The following is an 18,117-nucleotide window of genomic DNA, read 5'->3' as shown; positions in this document are numbered from 1 at the left end:
TCTTGGAGCTTGAGTCGCAATTGGACTAGGAGTGTTTGAATAGGCTAAAAGGGGCTTTGAAGGCCTGTATTCAGGTCTTCTGGACATTTCCCTATAAAAATTCTCTAGTTAGAACATTTGGTAAAGAATTTTGCTCTCCTTTGATAAATTCGAATTCAAAGTCCAAATTTCAAAATAAAGCTTGCCATCTTGCAAAAATTTGTTTTGAAACTAAACTTTTAACATCCTTTTGTAAAACATCTTTTACTGCCTTATAATCAATATTTGATAAAAACTTTTTTATTTATCAAATCATTTTGAAATTTGTAATATATAAAACAATTGATAGAATTTCTTTTTTAATTGAAGAATAATTTTTTTGAACTCCAATCCAGATACTAGAATAATATCAGACTAATTGCTCATTTGTTTGAAGTCAAGCCTGGAATCATGCATATGTTCATATGTTGTAATATGCTTATTTGGTTTGGGAATGCCTCTGTATCTTACGTCTTCAACTATCATAAATGCATGTGGATGAGAAATTCCTAAAAATGAAGATGCTTAACAATTTGCTTAACCCTTTGGACCGTTTTAGTATGATCTTCAGTCCAAACTGGAGGATTTTTCCTAAATCTTTTATATAGTAGTCCACAAATTTGTCTTAAATTCAGAAACATAGTTAAGACATCCTAAAAATCTTTGATTTTTGTCTCTAATTTTATCTGAAAATTTATTAGCAAATTCTAGGGATCTACCAATTGGCTTGTAATTTCCTTGATCAATATCGTGTCCTAGAAATCTTATTTTTGTTTGAAAAAATTTTAATTTTTGATTTTGAAACAGCTAATTCATTTTTCTTAATGGTATTAAAAAAATATTTGTTAGTGTTTAAAATGTTTTTCTATTGATTCTAAAAAAAAGTAATATACCATCTATGTAGACAATAGCAAAAGTAGAATAAGGATTACACACACATATATATGCATGTGTGTGTGTTTGTCTGTGTTGCCGCACAATTCTTCTAACAATGATAACAATAAGACATGAATGAACCTATAATTTGTATGTTGTTAAGATTCAAACTTAAATATTCTTGTCATCTTTGTGCTTTGAGGAGACATTTCAAATATCATAGCTCATTCAACTAGTTGAAATACTATAACTATAGAAACATTTTCAAATTGCTAATAACCAGTTAATAGGCAACCAAATCCTTTATTCATCCAAACCTATACATAAAAAATCATTCATTAGTATAACTATTGCCCTTAACTTTATAAACACCTAAGGTAAAGGCACGCCTTATTCTTCACTTAGAGATGCGTACCTTAGCCTCTTGTGGCTTAATTATTAGAAATTTCACAACTATAGAAATATAATAAATTACAAATTTATTTTTATATTTGATGGCCGTGAGAGTGCTAGATGCTGGGTGAAAATCTATGCGAACTTATCGAGCATTTAGAGAATCTGTTAAAAAATATCAACAACAAATTTTTCATTGAACACTTTCTACTGAGTTTCACTTTTACGATAAACTTCATGAGAGCATTAATAGGTTTGGAAATTTAGTCACCTGATTGCTCAAGTGAGTTCAATTGGTTTAGCTGATCAATGCTTCCAATTCAAAAGAAGGATTAAATTCTTTTATCGTCGGAACTCTGAAATATTTATTGCCCTTTATTTTTAAAACACCAAAGTTAAAGGCATTTTCCATTCTTAGCTTAAAAATTTGTACCTTAGGCTTTTGTGGCTTAATTAGCACTTCTCTGATTATAGAAATATAAAAAATTACAAAAGTTATTTATAGTAGATTTAATCTTGGTGATTTGTATTAGATACCGGGTGAAAGTCTATATAAACTTCTTATGCATGTAGAGAATCTGTTAAAATATATCATAACTAAACCATGAAGCACATTGTGACCAAAGGGACATTTTCATTGAACACTTACAACTCAGTTTTATTTTTACTTAAAACTTCACAGCACTAATAGGCTTGGAAATTTAGTAGCATGATTGCTTAATTGCGTTCAATAGATTTAGAGCAGATGTCGTTACTGTGAATCACTATATTACTTAAACATTTTTTTTTATAATGCAGTTAGAAGCAGGATAGTTGAAGACACTTTGATTAGGGTCGTTGCTCATCACTTAAAATAGTTCTTCAACTTTTTTACTAATTCAGTTTTAGTCCTCCATCTTAAAAATGGAACAGAATGGTCCTTCAACATAATTTTTTGGACCAAATTTGTCCCAATACGGTTGAGCAGCCATGCTTATTCGAATCTCACCACCATCGGGCACTAAGTATAAGGGCATATTTGTCTGTCCATATGGGTTGACCGCTGACCAGACAAAAAATGCAACAAAAACATGAAAAAACCCAGATAATTAGCAAAAGAAGATCAAAGCCTTTATCTTCAATGCCTAGGCAAAAAAAAAAAAAAGAGCCAAACCCTAGAACAAGAATGGGGCCTCGAAGTTCATCATTGAAGACCAGATTCGATGGTGGGAGGAACAAGAATACATGACTTGCGTGGTCATTGGCTCACTAGTAAGAATATTGGTTGCACAAGGGATATCCTGGGGGAGATTGTGAAGAAATGGGGTATATTAGAGTAACGGAGTGCAGCGAATCGACTCGAAGTGGTAAGTATATTTTGTCCTGGATGACTTTAGTTAGGAAGTTATATTATACTCCCTCTATCTTATTGAAATTGTCATGTTTTCTGTTTTTTTATCTATCCCAAAATATATGTCACTTTCTAAATAGGGTAAATTATATTTTACCCCCCTGTGGTTTACCCTTTTTTACATAACCCCCCTATGGTTTCAAAAGCTATACATAACCCCCTCATGGTTTGGATTAAAGTGTCAAAGTAACGGAAATAGTCCCTCGTAACGGAACTTCTAAAAATGTCGAAATTACCCTTATAAATACATGACACATTAACCCCCTATGATTTTTATATTTTACCATATAACCCCCTTATGGTTTAATACTTTACCATATAACCCCCTTATGATTTTCAAAATATACACATAACCCCCCTTGGTTAATACATAAATTTCAGCCTTACATAAGGGTATTTTTGACATTTTAGATGACGCCGTTACGAGTGACTATTTTCGTTACTTTGACACTTTAATCCAAACCATAAGGGGGTTATGTATAGCTTTTGAAACCATAGAGGGGTTATGTGAAAAAACGCTAAACCACAAGGGGGTAAAGTGGAATTTGCCCTTCTAAATATGACAAACAATTTTTTTTTTTATCTAATTTCCATTCATACCCTTCAATTAATGTTAGCTGCTAGCCCATCAAAATGCTTTTGACTTTTGTTAAGAATCCATGCCTGACCGCACCACCTTGATACATAGGGTAAGAAATCTAGATGGCATTCAAACTATTAAGTTGATCGACTTTTAACCCTTCAACTATTAAGTACATATTTTTGTCCCTCGAACTTGTAAAAAAGTATATTCCCTCCCCAAGATTTTTGTAAATATTACTTGACACTCTTAAAATTTCAAAAATAACATCAACCTCCCTTAAAACCATACCTTTTATAACTATCTCAACCTTGTATCATTAAAATATTCTTATAATAATCATTTAACAAGAGAGATATTCTTTCTCCCACTTCTATCCTTTTGTGTTTTTTATATTGAATTTTCTATCAATTTGATTATAATATAAGATTTACATGTTTTACCTAAAAATTTTCTTTTCTATAATGTTTTGCCTAAAAGTTATTAAAGTAGTGAAAATAATTTTGTGAATTCGTATGCTATGATAATGATTAATAGTCCCATCTCATTGGTATGGAAGTTGAGTGATATTTTTGAAACTTTAAAGATACCAAGTGATATTACCATAAATCACAAGGAGGTTTTTGAAATTATCTTTAGGCAAAGAGTGAAAAATATACCCTTTTATAAGATTGAGGGCAAATATATGCACTGAATAGTTGGAGGGTTAAAAGTCGATCAACTGTATAGTTTGAGGGCATTTTGATTTTTTTACCTTTGGTACATATGGTGGGAGAAAGGAGCGTGCTTGCACACATTTGCGTTTCATATGAGCATGAATCCACAAAGGAAATGACTTGGACCCCATGTTTTTCTATATCTCGTACGCAATTTTAGAACGTGAATTGCACTAACTCTAGTATCAATAGAGCGTTCAACAGACGCATGGCTCTTGATAGCTTGTTGACAAACACATCAATTCTGTTTGCCTTGCACCATTGCTTGTCACTGGTACATTGAAGGGCAAATAGAGAAACTAAAGCAACATAAAATGATGTAAAGGAGAACAACAAATTATTTAGGAAGATGAAAGTTTAACTCAAATGACACAAAAGAGAACAATATTCAGGTCACCCAAATTCAACCAAAAAACCAAAATATTGAACGTACTGTTATAAAAACGAAAGTGCACTTGGGACAAAGGATGTTTTGTTGCTTGTGCCTTTGTGTTGGTTAGGATGAAACAAGTTTCTAAAAATATATAAATATTAAGCATCTCATTATTTTGTCTCAATTACATTGATTTTCTTGGTTTAAGTCCACCTTATTTGACATACTAGTACAATCGTGGGGAGATGCATGCATGCTAGCAGTACATCATCCATGCATGCATAAACTGAAAACCACACCATATATAGACACTAGATAATTAAAGTACTTGAAGTCGTTGATCCTCAGTTGATGATCAAGAGTAGTGCTTGATTAATTCTTGTACCAGATGAGTCTCATGCCTGCAGTTGGGACCGCAAAAACCAATGCTTTTTGGAGGAATGTGGCGCCGCTACTATCCTGAGTTTCAATGATAAGCGCGTAGTAAGCGCCACCAATAACGCCCCACATGAATCCACCAACCACGCAGATGAAAACCAGCTCAGTCCCGGCCTCCTCGTTGTGCTTTGTCACTGCAAACTGTCCGATCTCGATCACACGAGGGTCAGCCGGCTTCACTGGTTCTAGGTCCGTTATGTCGTGCTGTAAACTCGAAACGTTTATTTTTCAGTAAGAAAATTCAAAACAATTGAGTTCCCAAAATCAATTAGAATCCTTTCAGACAAACAAACAGCTAGAAAACTAAATCCAACCAATTAATAAGAAACTACATTGCTCGGAGGAACCTTAATCAAACAATTCAAGAAACCGCTGCCCATGCAGACAACTAGAAATACATAATACGGTATTGCTTAAAGACAATTTAAGAATGCTGAAATTACTTTAATTTGCAACTCCTTTTTATACTTTTTCAAACGTTTCTATGCAAGTTGCTTGTGAATTGATTCCCAAAACCACACACAAACTTGAAAAAGAAAGAAATCAAGGTCTAACTAGGCATACAATCACTATTCACCTTTCCAGCACCGATAGCAGATTTGGCTGCAGCCATTTTTTTCTTAAACAACTAGCTAGCTAATTAATAAGAATGAAAATGGATATTTGTAACTGGTGGTGACTGACGAAAACTTGGTAGCTGAGTTTAGCACATTGAAATAGCATACCAAACTCCTTGTATTTATAGGCAATCTTTTTGTCACCTAAAATCATCTGACGTTTGTACCAGCATGGAACACGTTTCATTATTTATAGCTATAATGAAATGTCACCTCATTATAGCTGGAACTGGGCCTCACAATAAAACGCTGGCAAATACTAACATAAAATTTGCTACTTCTCAAATATTCTAAAATATTCTCCTACTTCTCAAAGCAAAAGAAAAACCAATTTCCGTCCAGCCTTTCATTTCCTACTTCAAAAATAATTTTCGAAGTACCTATTATACGGTTATAGGTCTAAATCTCACGTACTCACACGCACAACCACTTTCCCCTATATGTCCTGTTCTTAATTTTTTTTCCCTGATTCTTTTTTCTATCGGAACATTTTTTTTTGGGATGGGGGCTTGGTTTTGTTATTTGTAAAAGGATAACTTTTTGGATTATTGACAAAATCATGTAATAATATTGGTCTCGATCCTTATTTTTACTATACATTTGTGGAGTTTACTTCTTTTGAGCTTGGGGATGTTTAAATCTTGAACTCCTGGTTATTTGTGTAAACCGGTGCCTGGAGTACTTGGGCTATTATGGAGTCACAACGGACCTGGTTGAAATATTTGCACCTAATGTAACACTATGGTTTTAGAGGTAGTTCTGGAGAACTCAAGATTTTTGTCCAATTTTTCCACAAGTCAAAACTGAGTGTGGTACATAGATGACAATTTTGTTAATATTTAAAGGAGTCACTAACAGTGGGTCGAAAAACAAAATTTGGTTTGTATTATTCAAACTTTGATAGTATTATTAATAATTTTAATACAATTGTGTGTTTGGGGTTTTATACCTTGTCCCTTGGGGTGCGTCCTAAGTGTGTGATTCTTGTTGAATCTTGTCCGGGTTCTAGTTTGAATCATGTTTTTCTTTTAGGGTTGATCGTGAGTTACCTTTAATTCTTAGATGTTCATGTAACCTCTTTAGTTTATCATGCTTACGTACTGCATCAGGTGGTATCAGAGCAGGCTTCTCTTGCAACTAATGCATATTACTATAATTCTTAGTTTGAACACTATATGCAGACATGTGACAAGCTCAATTGATAGGCTTGAAGCACAAGGCTACTTCAAGAGATGAGTTCATGATGAGTATACATGTGTGAGACAAGGATGCAGACACTGCGTCCAAGATAGGAATACAGTTGGGAGATTCACTCCTAATGAGCCTATTGTTCATGCCGTTTCCCTATGTTGTTATAGTTATACATAGTCAAATTTGTTCTCACCATGTTGGATGGTGCAATTTTTGGTTTTGAAATTGTCCTAAGTTTGTATGTAGTTCCTTATGTTCATGAATAGGTACAACGGTTCCATTGCAAGCATCGACCCTACAAGATTCGTGGAAGAATTATGGCTACTTTTCATGGCTCATGTATCAACCTTATCCATGGGAGAGTCTAATACAAAACGAGGACCCGTAGATTCTCGTATTCCTTGTCTATATCAATAATACTTCATTTAGGGTTCTTAGTTAGGGTGAATTTTTATGTTTAATTAGAATTTTTAGTTATTTATCTATTATTTTAGTTATATCTGTGTCAATAAAAGACGGTGGCAGGAAGAATGGTCAAAGAAGGAAAAGGCTTGCACATGCAATCCAGGCCTCGAATCCACTGCCAGCTTGTCCAGTAGGATTCGAGGTAGACACTGGCGAGACGAATCCGCAGCCTGCCGAAACGAATCCATCTATGGATCCTAGTTGATTGGCACTGTGAAGTTTAGTCATTTTTCTATTTTAATTGTATTTTTTTTCTATTTGGCATAGACTACTTGTTGCCTACAAATAATTATCCTTTGGGTTCTACTATTTAGGCATTGATAATACTATTGATATTTTTAAGACAATTGTATATTTGGGTGTAAGATTCTTGTTGAATCTTGTGTAGGTTCTAGTCTGAATCCTAATTTCTCTTAGGATTGATTGTGAATCACCTTTAATTCTTCCTATGGAGAGTATTTGTGTGATCCTTTGATTTATCACGCTTTCATACCGTGTCACATCTATTCGAGGCCACCATTCATGTCCAACCTTTTTTTTCAGTCGTATCTGCTCAGTTTCTACAAGGGAGCAAAGATTAGTCTCAATTACCTTGTAGTTAGATTTCCTTAAATGATTAGGGTCCCAATTGCTTATCATCTTGACTAGCAATAAATTCTTACCACTGGGCTCTAAGATATGCGTTTTTTTTTTGAGGAAACGAGAAACACGTTTCAATCAAATTGCAATAAATTCTTTTCACAAACTCCATCAAATTTTTTTACTCTAACTTTGAGAACTTTAAAGTTTGGCCTCATGTGCTACAAAGTTACCTTCTCTTTAATTTATAGTGAGTCTCAATTGCCTTGTAGTTAGACAAACTTAAATGATTAGGGTCCCAATTGCTTATCACCTACCTAGACTAGGATAGTATATAGTCCAAAAGTTTAGATAAGGCTAGCAATAAATTCTAACCACTTGACTTTGAGAAACACGTTTTTTTTTTCAGTCTTATCTATTCGATCAGTTTCTACAAGGGAACAAAGATTAGTCTCAATTTCCTCGTACTTGGACGGTTGGACCACCTCAACTTGATGGAAAACGCCATAAATCATCAGATGACTATGCTCCCAATTGACTAAGATAGTATACGCGTCAAAAAGTTTAGACAAAGGCCAGCAATAAATTCTTGGCTTTGAGAAACACCTTTTATTTATTTATTTTTTTTTTGAGGAAACGAGAAAGACTTTTCAATCAAACGGTAATAAATACTTTTCTCAAACTCCATCAAAACTTTCTACTGTAACTTTGAAAGCTTAAAGTTTGGCCTCAAGTGCAGCTGAGACTTTTGGGTTTTCACAATTATTTTTCTTGAGGGACGCCCTACAACTTTTTCTGTAATGACTTAGCCCAGTTTTTGTTTCTGGATGAAAGTTAGTACCACGAAGTTACCTTCTCTTTAATTTGTACATCAGGCCTAGCTAATTGAACAAAGTTTTCTGCAAATTGGACTGCACCAATTGTGCCTCCTATACAGGACATATTCTCAAAATACTACTGCAGAATCAACATTTGAGCTAAAGAATCACACCTTTGTCAAAATACTTATGGGAGAGGGACATAGCCTACTGTGGAAAATATTTGAATATTGAGGGTTTGGTAATATATATATATATATATATATATAGAAGATTAATTTCTAGTAGTGTATTGATATTCACACCCCCATCATAGTGCTTGCCTTCAGGTCTTCATTATGTCTTTGCCTACCATACATGCTTGTCATATGATATAAACAAATGTTCAAAATATGTGCAAGAAGTTAAAGAAAGATGCAAATATCATTACCCTTTTCACTGGAGTTTATTTGAGAGTTGGATTTGAAGTGCATGACACTTTTAGATATGCGGATCTTAACTATTACGCGTGATAAGAGTTTATTTTACGTATTTTTAAGTGCATTTTATTAGTTAATTTTGAGTTGATTATTTAGTTTTATAAATAAAATAAAGAGGTTTTTGGTAAAATTATATATTTTTGGTAAAAGTGGATAATATTGCATTTTTAGTGATTTTAATGGTAAAAACTTCATTTTTATGCAGAAATGATGATTCAATCACCAAAGGATGTCAAATGAGGTGAAAAGTAGATATTTGGTGATGAATTCAAGTGGTAACAAGAAGAATGAAGTGAAAAACGTTCAAGTGAGGAAATGCAATACAAGTCAGTTTTGACACTCTTCAGTATTTCGACCATATCTGGAGTTACACTTATCGGATTGAGGTGATCTTTATACCATTTTAAAGCTAAGAAATAGATCTACAATTCGTATGAAGACATCAAAATCCAATTCTGCCATTTTCATGGACAAAAAGTCGGAATACAGAAGCTGCATTCTGTGGTCGGAAGTTAAAACAGAGGTTTGACCAAGTGATAGTATTTCGATCATATCTCAGGCTACAAAGCTCCGATTGGGATGATTCTTGAAGCATTGGAAAGTTAACTCAAAGGGTTACAACTTTTGTGATTTGCACAAAAGCTAGTTCGGCCTTTATCATGGAGAAAATTGCAGTTGAAATAAGGTCAGAGTGAAAATGCGAGTATAAAAAACGCGAGTTTATGACGCGTTTTGTGTAGGCGTGTTTTATAGCCGAAAATCTGCAATTTGCTCAGCCATTCCTCTTGTGTTCAGACTACTTTCCAGCTATAAGTTGCAAGGGAATTCAGTGCACATGCTTCAGAAGACCAAAGGGCAAGAAAGGGGGTTTATTTTCAAGTCAAAAATATTGGTTTTTGACTATGCTAACAAAGTGGAGATTTGGGAATCAAAGGTTAGAATTTGACTTGGAAAAATGGAGTCTTTGAGTAGTTTTTATGCAGAGACATTGAGGGAGGTCTGGACATCCAGACGTAGCTAGTATTCTCACTAAAAAACATAGTCTCTCTAGCTAGGTACTTGCAAGGGGCAATTGAGGTTTCATCTTGTAATCATCTAAGTTCAAGACAAAGGAGATTTTTGGAAGGCTTCACCATATCTTGGCTAAGACTTTCTTTACTCTTTTTGTATTTGTAATTCATGATGATTTACATTAATGAAGTTATGAGTGTTTCATCACTCATGAGTAGCTAATTTCCTTTATCTAGGGAGTAGATGAAACTTATGGCCAAATGATATAAAGTGATTGTGATTTATACTTGTTATGTCTTGTATTAACTTATCTACTTGTGTATGTTGGATTACTTGTTGTTGCTTGATCACTAATAGCAGGTTTATAGTTGTTTTTACTCATTGAGAAATGGCAAAAATAATGGAATGACATAAGTAGAGCTTGAAGAGTATATTCATGAGAATAGAAATACATTCAAGTGGATGAAATCTACATTTCATGTATGCACAAAACAGATTTAGGATTTACCAAGAGATTAGGAAAAACTAATCTGTTTTAACCCATTATTATCATGAGAATGTGATTTTGGTATTGTTGGAAATGGATCCTTGGTTAAACAAGAGTAGTAACAAGTATTAAATTCATTCGTTTTAGATCTTTTGTGTCATATGTGTAATCTACATCCCTAGATCTTAATATTTAGTCAATTCTACTCCTTTTGCGAAATTGCAATTTATCTAGTTAAGAATTTTTGTAGTTGGATTAATTTCTAAATTTTCTGCTCAAATTTATTGTGAGTTTAAATAATAGAGTAAATTAGTATCTAATAATTGTTTTAATTGCTCCTCGTGGGATCGACCCGATACATACCCAATATTACGATTTTGACCTGTATACTTGCAGTAAAACGGGTATAATTCGGAATTAAACTTGCACTTAAAGTAAAAAACCAGTCAACGCGTAGCATTTATATGTAATAAAGGCGTAAAAAAATATATTAATACTTGAAAGAACTAGATTTGAACATATATTACATTAAATTTTATGGAAATTTTTATACACTCATATCATATATCTAAACATTCAACATTAGAAAAGTGTCCCAAGACAAGGTATATTTGTTACTAGACAATAAGTCGATGCATTGCAGACAATACAATTAGAATTTACTTCTTTATGTGGAGAAGCTAGTTCCAAAAAAGTTCCTTAAATTGTGCCTTTACCTGTTAAAGTTTGAGGTAAATTGTGCTTTTAGCTCTTGGTTCTAAGCAATTACTTGAGTCCCTTCTCATCTAATGCAAAAGTTTATAATAACCAATTTTTTTATAAAAAAAAAAAAGTGAATAGTAACCTAGTTTTACTCCATAAGTAAAAGTGGTAATTCTAGATATGTTTTTAGCTTTTGGAAATAGATTTCTTGGTCTTGTAAGAAAATAGGGAGCAAATTTATAATTTTGAACTGGCCTTTTTTCCCATATCCTACAAAATCTGTTGGCGGGAATGAAGTTATTTTTTTGTGGGCGGGTAGAGGAACATACTTGAAGCACTGAAGCAAATAGAAAGGACCTTGTGTGGCATTAAGTTGAGGCAAAATTTCAGTTCAGATGGACTGGCCTGATTGAGCCTGGAATTGAGGAAACTTCCTGGCCTCATTAGGAATTGACTGATGATGTTGGAGTTGCATCCCCATGAATACTTAGCTTGTAATGGTCCGAAGGATGAAAGCTGATAGTGAAACAGAATGAGCAGAAGCTTAATAGGAGAAAACAAAAAACCAATAAAAAGAAGAACAAAAATTGACAATAACCTGACTGAACGTCGACTCTACATGGTGAAACAAGTTTTTTTTTTTTTTTTTTTTGGAAATTAAAAGTTTAGATTGGTTCGACTCTGATAACACATGATTGTTTTTTGTAAGAAAGTGGTACTTCTTACCAGTTGAGTCAACTTATTTTGAAAAACATGGTATTTATGAGTACAATGAAAAGTTTCAAGCGCAAAATGAGAGGAGACTTGTTGAGGTATTGATAAGTGTTTATTTTGCATGATTTTAGTGTGTTTTATTGTCTAGTGTTTAGGTGTGTTTTAGTCATTTTAGTTGCTAATTAATTAGGTTTCTAGTGAATTTTACATTTTGTAGCTTAAGTGAGAACTGTGTTCGATGAATTTAAGTGGTTTAAACTTTATGTTTATATACGTTTTAATAATTTAATAATCAATTGGAGTAAAATGAGAAGATGTTTTAATGATTTTTGATGATGTGAAGTGATTTCAAATGAACATAAAGTGCAAAATATTCAAAAGTATAAAATGCAATTAAGTTCAAAGAAGTTAAGATGGGCAGCCCTAGCATATCCATTTCCTCAATTTTTAATCCTCATTCAACAAAACGTACAGTTCTGCAACACTCCAAAGCTACATCCATTCAAAATGGTACATAGCTATGACACCAGTCATTACCTTAAATGCATTAAATTTCTTCGACTATGGTGGCATAGCTATATTGTGACATGGTCATTGCTGCAATAGCACTATGGATCATTTTACATTCCACCATTAATAGAAAAAAATTAAAGGGAACTAATAAAAGATTCGTAGAATGACATGAAGGAGAGCAGCAAATTATTCAGGAAGATGAAAATTTTGACTCAAATGACATAAAAGAGAACAATATTCAGGTCACCCAAATTCAACCAAAAGACAAAAATATTGATACGTATTGTTATAAAACAAAACTACTCTTGGAATAAATGATGCTTTGTTACTTATGCATTTGTGTTGGTTAGGGTAAAACAAGTTTTGAGAAATATTTAGAAAACAAAAATATTAAATATCACATTATTTTTGTCTCAATTACATTGATTTTCTCAAAATTTTGAGAAAAAAAAAGGAAAATCCAAGAGCATCATATTCACGGCTAATTTCTTAGATTATAGATGAAAAAAAGAAAAATTGGTCAATTGTAGGTCTAACAAGGGAGTTTTACAAAACTACTAGTATGTTTGTTTGGATAGAGTATTATTTGGAATAATTACTATAACATTTTTTATGATGTGATGTATGTGAGATAAAAGAATAATTAAGAATAAAAAATATAAATTAAAAAATATATTTATGTTGCAAGTAAAATATTATTTGAGATAATTTATTATCCATACAAACTGAGCAGCTGACTCAGTACGGCAGACAGAAGTGCAAAAAAAAGCCTGCAAATCTTGCCACCTGCTGGGCTGACTTGGGCCGGCAAGGATGATTCTTAAAAAAAAAAAAAAGTAAAAGAAGTAACCTAAAGCTTCTTTTTTTTTTTTTTTTCAAAGAAAGTTGCCTCAGCCCGGCGGGGGGTGATTGTTTATGAAAAAAGGTGCCTGGGCGTCTGAACCAAGGACTCGTGCGTCTCTTGGTTTGATGGGGAACTTTAAGCATCTTTTGGCCAAATCAAGTACTTGTGCAATTGTGCTCCTTCAATTCCCTCTGTCCCCCTAAATTCCAAACATATACACTTTACCTCTTGTGGTCAACTCTTTGATAGGGTTAAAATGAAGTTATATTTTTAACTATCAAAATATCTCCGGTTAATTCTTACACATATATAATAATTGTAACATAATAAATAGTTATTTTTTAATATTTGTTAAATGCATTTAAATATAATTACATTATGCATTTCGATCTTTTAACACTAAAATGAATTAAATAATTTATGAAAAAGAAGTCTAACCAACTTAATGAGTTTATCTCAATGCCGTAGCAATACTTCTTTTAAATAAAACAAAGCGTATTAGTAAATTTGAAATGAAAATTATTTGCTTATACTTTTTTATTGTAGCACTTTTTAAAGTGTTTTATATCAGATAAAAACTTGATTAAAAATAAACTTTATGAAAAAAATACTTTTTCCTATCGTGCTAAGTTATAGTTTTGCAAAACCGCCTTGCCAGACCTATAATTGACTGATTTTTCTTTTTTTCATCTATAAACTGAGGAATTAGCCCATATTCGCGTGCAAGTCACATACTTTATTACTAGTATTTATGTATGTGTATGTGTATATATGTGTGTGTGTGTATATATGTATGTATCCTATATCAAGTGCCTAAGCACTTAACTATAGTGAAAAATCAAGAGATAGTGTTGTACAAAAAGAAGAAAAAAAAAATGGTTCTAGAACTGAAAAATGAGAAAAGTCCTATTTATTTATTTTTCCTTAATATTGCCCATAAGATATTTTTTTCTTCTTGATTGCTTGAATGATTTGGTGATGAATCTCATGATCTCTGCTCCATTGAATTTTCAAACAAAATATAGGGATAAGTATTATAATCCAACGGTACGTAGGTCTATTAATGTTGTTGTCACATTTTAAAGATAATGGACCGTTCTTTGTTCATACCTATGCATTCTAAACTTAATTAGCACATGGTAGGACACATATTGTTTTCAGATGACCAAGGACTGGCTGTAGAAAGTAGAAACTCTCATCTTTGAACTCTAGTTTTCGAGCTACATGTCTTTCTCTCAATATATCAGTTAATCTTTCATTTCCTTTTCAGGTTTGTGTTCATTTTTTTTTTTTTTCTAAAAGTTACGGCGGTACTCCATCAAAATTAGTCATAGATATAATGAACATGCTGCCTTACTACTAGAGATCAAATTCATTACATATGAAATTAGTGTGGCAATTGTCTGCAGGTGGGACAATACCACTTTCCTCTGAATCTTGTCTCTGGTGTCAAACCAACACAAGAGTAATGGAACCATTCACCGCCTTGGCAATTTTCATTGTCGCAAGCAATCATATCCCCGAATGACACCTGATTGCAGACACAGTAGGTAGGCTCATTAGGATCAATTGGCTGATCAACATCAACAGGTGCAGTAAAATCCTTTTTATTACCACTCCCAGGAGGAGGCATCAGTTCAAAGTCTCTATCACGCTCCCGGTCCCAATCTCTGTCCCTGTAATCAAGCTTCTTAGACTGAGGTGTTCCATAAATTGGTTTACGCTTTTCGTTTTTAGGGACCAACGGTAACGTTGGAAGAATAGCTGGCTCATCTGCTGCTAATTTTCCCTCTTGCTTAAGATCTTCAGCAAAGTTGTTCAGATCCTCATCAAGACGTTTTATGTGGCTGTCTATAAGATCATGCGCTTGTCTGGCCAATAAAACCTTCTCAGTACACAGGCTTAAGGTGTTTTCTTGAGTGGCCTCAATCTCCTTTTTCATTTTCTCGAATGCCTCATCATTATCTTGATCACGGTAACTATCATGATTCCTATGCGATGCCATTCCTAGACACAACTTCGTTTGCTGACTTGCCTGATTTATCATCGCTTGGGAACGCTCGTCGAGTTCTCTAATGGTATTGAGTAGCCTCTGAAGTTCAGCAGGCAAAGTGTTTGCATACTCTAAATAATCATCGACGAAGACTCCTGTTCTTGCAATCGCCATTAGAGTGAGCAAATTGGTAACCACTCCGATTTAATTTGGTTTAAAATCGAAAGGATCGTATTAACAGTATTAAAGAGGTTAAGATGAGCGAGACGACGTTGCAGTTAAGGATGGCAATGGCGGCCCCGCGGGAGGCTAATGGGGGTTGGAAATTTTCCCCCGTTGAGAAACGGGGTGGGGGCTAGGGAGTATAGCTCCACTCTATCCCTCATTTGTGTTCATTTTAAGTAACACTTAACTAGTTATCAGAATTCACAACTAGTCATGAATATGGTAGTTGACATACAAGACTGAGAGATGGGAACCTGCATGCAAGTAATAGAGAAACAAAATACACGGATACAAACTCAAACCCATGGCTGTTTTTATTTATTTAATGGTGCATTTTTGTTCGTAAAAGTGCACCTTTACATACTAGTACAAGGATACAAACACAGACATAAAAGACACAGATACAAACTCGAACACAGATGGAATGGTGCATTTTTGTTGGTTTAAGTGCACCTTATTTGACATACTAGTACAACAATGGGAAGATGTATGCACGGCAGCAGTACATCATCCATGCATGCATAAACTGAAAACCACACCATATATAGACACTAGAAAATTAAAGTACTTGAAGTCGTTGATCCTCAGTTGATGATCAAGAGTAGTGCTTGATTAATTCTTGTACCAGATGAGTCTCAAGGGTTGTCCTTCCACTTCGACCATAACGACAAGTGCTTTATGGAGATATGTGGCGCCGTTATCATCCTGAGTTTCAATGATAAGTGCGTAGTGATCGCCTCCAGGAATGGCCCACCTGAATCCGCCAACCACGCCGACGAAAAGCAGCGCATGACCGTGTTCTGTCACTGCAAATCGTCCGATCTCGATCACGCGAGGGTCAGCCGGCTTCACTGGTTCTAGTGCATCTATGTCGTTCTGCAAACCCCACACATTTTTTTTTTGGTAAGAAAACCCAAAACAATTGAGTTCCAAAATGTCAATTAGAATCCTTTCACACAGACAAACAACCAGAAAAGTAAATCCAAACCAATTACTAAGAAACTACATCACTTAGAAGAAGCTTACAATTTAGTAGTTTGATTTTGAGTTATTATCATTGACCGTCAGTTTTAACCGAAAAATTAAAGGTGAATTACCTTTCACCTTTTCCGTTAATAAAGCAGTAGACATTACTGCTAGTGCCAGTGATACTCTATCATCCAGTAAATTACTAAATTACCAGTGATACTCTACCTTCAAACCACAGGGATGTAAAAGATAAGTTACCCTTAGTTGTTTATGAATTGATTCCCAAAAACCACACACAAACTTGAAAAAGAAAGAAATCTAGGTCTAACTAGGCATACAATCACTATTCACCTTTCCAGCACCAATAGCTGATTTGGCTGCAGCCATTTTTTCCTTAAAGAACTAGCTAGCTAATTAATAAGACTGAAAATAGATAATTTGTAACTGGTAGCTGAGTTTAGCACATTGAAATAACAAACCAAACTCCTTGTATTTATAGGCAATCTTTTTGTCACCTAAAATTGTGGTAATGCACCAGCATGGAACACGTTTCATTATAGCTATAATGAAATGTCACCTCATTATAGCTGGAAACGGGTCTCGCAATAAAACGCCGAAATATACTAACAAAAAATTTCCCACTTCTCAAATATTCTAAAATATTTTCCTACTTCTCAAAACAAAAAAAAAAAGAAAAACCAAATTCCGTCCAGCCTTTCGTTTCCTACTTCTCAAATATTTTCCAAAATATCTATTAAGCGGTTGTCGGTCTAAATCTCACGTACTCACACTCATAACCACTTCCTCCTATATGTTTTGTTCTTAATTGTTTTCCCTCATTCTTATTTCTATTAGAACTTTTTTTTCGGATGGGGGCTTGTTTTTGTTATTTATAAAAAGATAACCTTTTGGATTATTGACAAAATCATGTAATAATATTGGTCTTGATCTTTATTTTTACTATACATTTGTGGAGTTTGTTTGAACTTGGGGATGTTTAAATCTTGAACTCTTGGTCATTTGTGTAAACCGGTGCGTGAGGTACTTGGGCTATTATAGAGTCACAATTAGAGTTGCAAACAAACCGAACTGCTCGCAAGCAGTTTGAGTCAAAACTCGACTTGAGCTCAATCCATATCGAACTCGAGTCGAGCTCGAGTTGGCTAAATCAAACTCGAGCTCGAGTTTTATGCTCGTTAGCGAGCCGAGTATATATATATATATATTTTTTATTTTAATAGTAAAATTACAAATATATCCCTAATTTTTAATTATTTATTAAGAAAAAATAATTATTTTATTCATTTTTAAAAATTAAAATACTTATTTTTTTTGAGCTCGAACTCGACTCAAATTTAAATTGAGCTCGAGCTCGATCTTTAGATTGGCAGCTCGTCGAGCTCGAGCTCGGGTTCAAGTTTGATAAAACTAAGTCAAGACTCGGTTCGATTAGGCCGAAACTCAATTCGACTCGACTCATTTGCGACCCTAGTCACAACAGACCAGGTTGAAATATTTGCATTTAATGTAACACTACGGTTTTAGAGGTGGTTCTGGAGAACTCAAGATTTTTGTCGAATTTTTCCACATGTCAAAATTGAGTGTGGTACATAGATGACAATCTCATTAATATTTAAAGGAGTCACTAACAGTGGGTCGAAAAACAAAATTTGGTTTATATTATTCAAGCTTTGATAGTATTATTGATATTTTTAATATCATTGTG

General features: G+C 33.8%; 2 protein-coding genes and 1 long non-coding RNA gene across 3 annotated transcripts; all 3 read right to left on the bottom strand.

Moving 5' to 3' along the window:
• Positions 1 to 4,484: 4,484 nt before the first annotated feature.
• LOC113736367 (cysteine proteinase inhibitor 5) lies at positions 4,485 to 5,495 on the bottom strand. The gene is made up of 2 exons (XM_027263301.2): positions 5,362 to 5,495; positions 4,485 to 4,988 (listed from the first exon to the last, which is right to left on the bottom strand). Exons 1-2 carry the CDS (start codon positions 5,395 to 5,397, stop codon positions 4,719 to 4,721), a joined length of 306 nt encoding a protein of 101 aa, XP_027119102.1. The 5' UTR covers positions 5,398 to 5,495; the 3' UTR covers positions 4,485 to 4,718.
• A 9,020-nt stretch (positions 5,496 to 14,515) lies between these two features.
• On the bottom strand, positions 14,516 to 15,526 carry LOC113736366 (PHD finger protein ING2-like). Its single transcript, XM_027263300.2, has one exon. It carries the CDS (start codon positions 15,369 to 15,371, stop codon positions 14,592 to 14,594), a length of 780 nt encoding a protein of 259 aa, XP_027119101.1. The 5' UTR covers positions 15,372 to 15,526; the 3' UTR covers positions 14,516 to 14,591.
• A 545-nt stretch (positions 15,527 to 16,071) lies between these two features.
• Positions 16,072 to 16,850, bottom strand: LOC140038633 (uncharacterized). Its single transcript, XR_011842208.1, has 2 exons — positions 16,743 to 16,850; positions 16,072 to 16,298 (listed from the first exon to the last, which is right to left on the bottom strand). It is a non-coding gene; the product is annotated as an uncharacterized lncRNA (long non-coding RNA).
• Positions 16,851 to 18,117: the final 1,267 nt, after the last annotated feature.

Source organism: Coffea arabica, chromosome 3e (genome assembly GCF_036785885.1).
Source record: "Coffea arabica cultivar ET-39 chromosome 3e, Coffea Arabica ET-39 HiFi, whole genome shotgun sequence".
Lineage (NCBI taxonomy): Eukaryota > Viridiplantae > Streptophyta > Magnoliopsida > Gentianales > Rubiaceae > Coffea > Coffea arabica.
The sequence above is the reverse complement of the archived record's forward strand: the minus strand, read 5'-3'. Positions and strand labels throughout refer to the sequence as shown.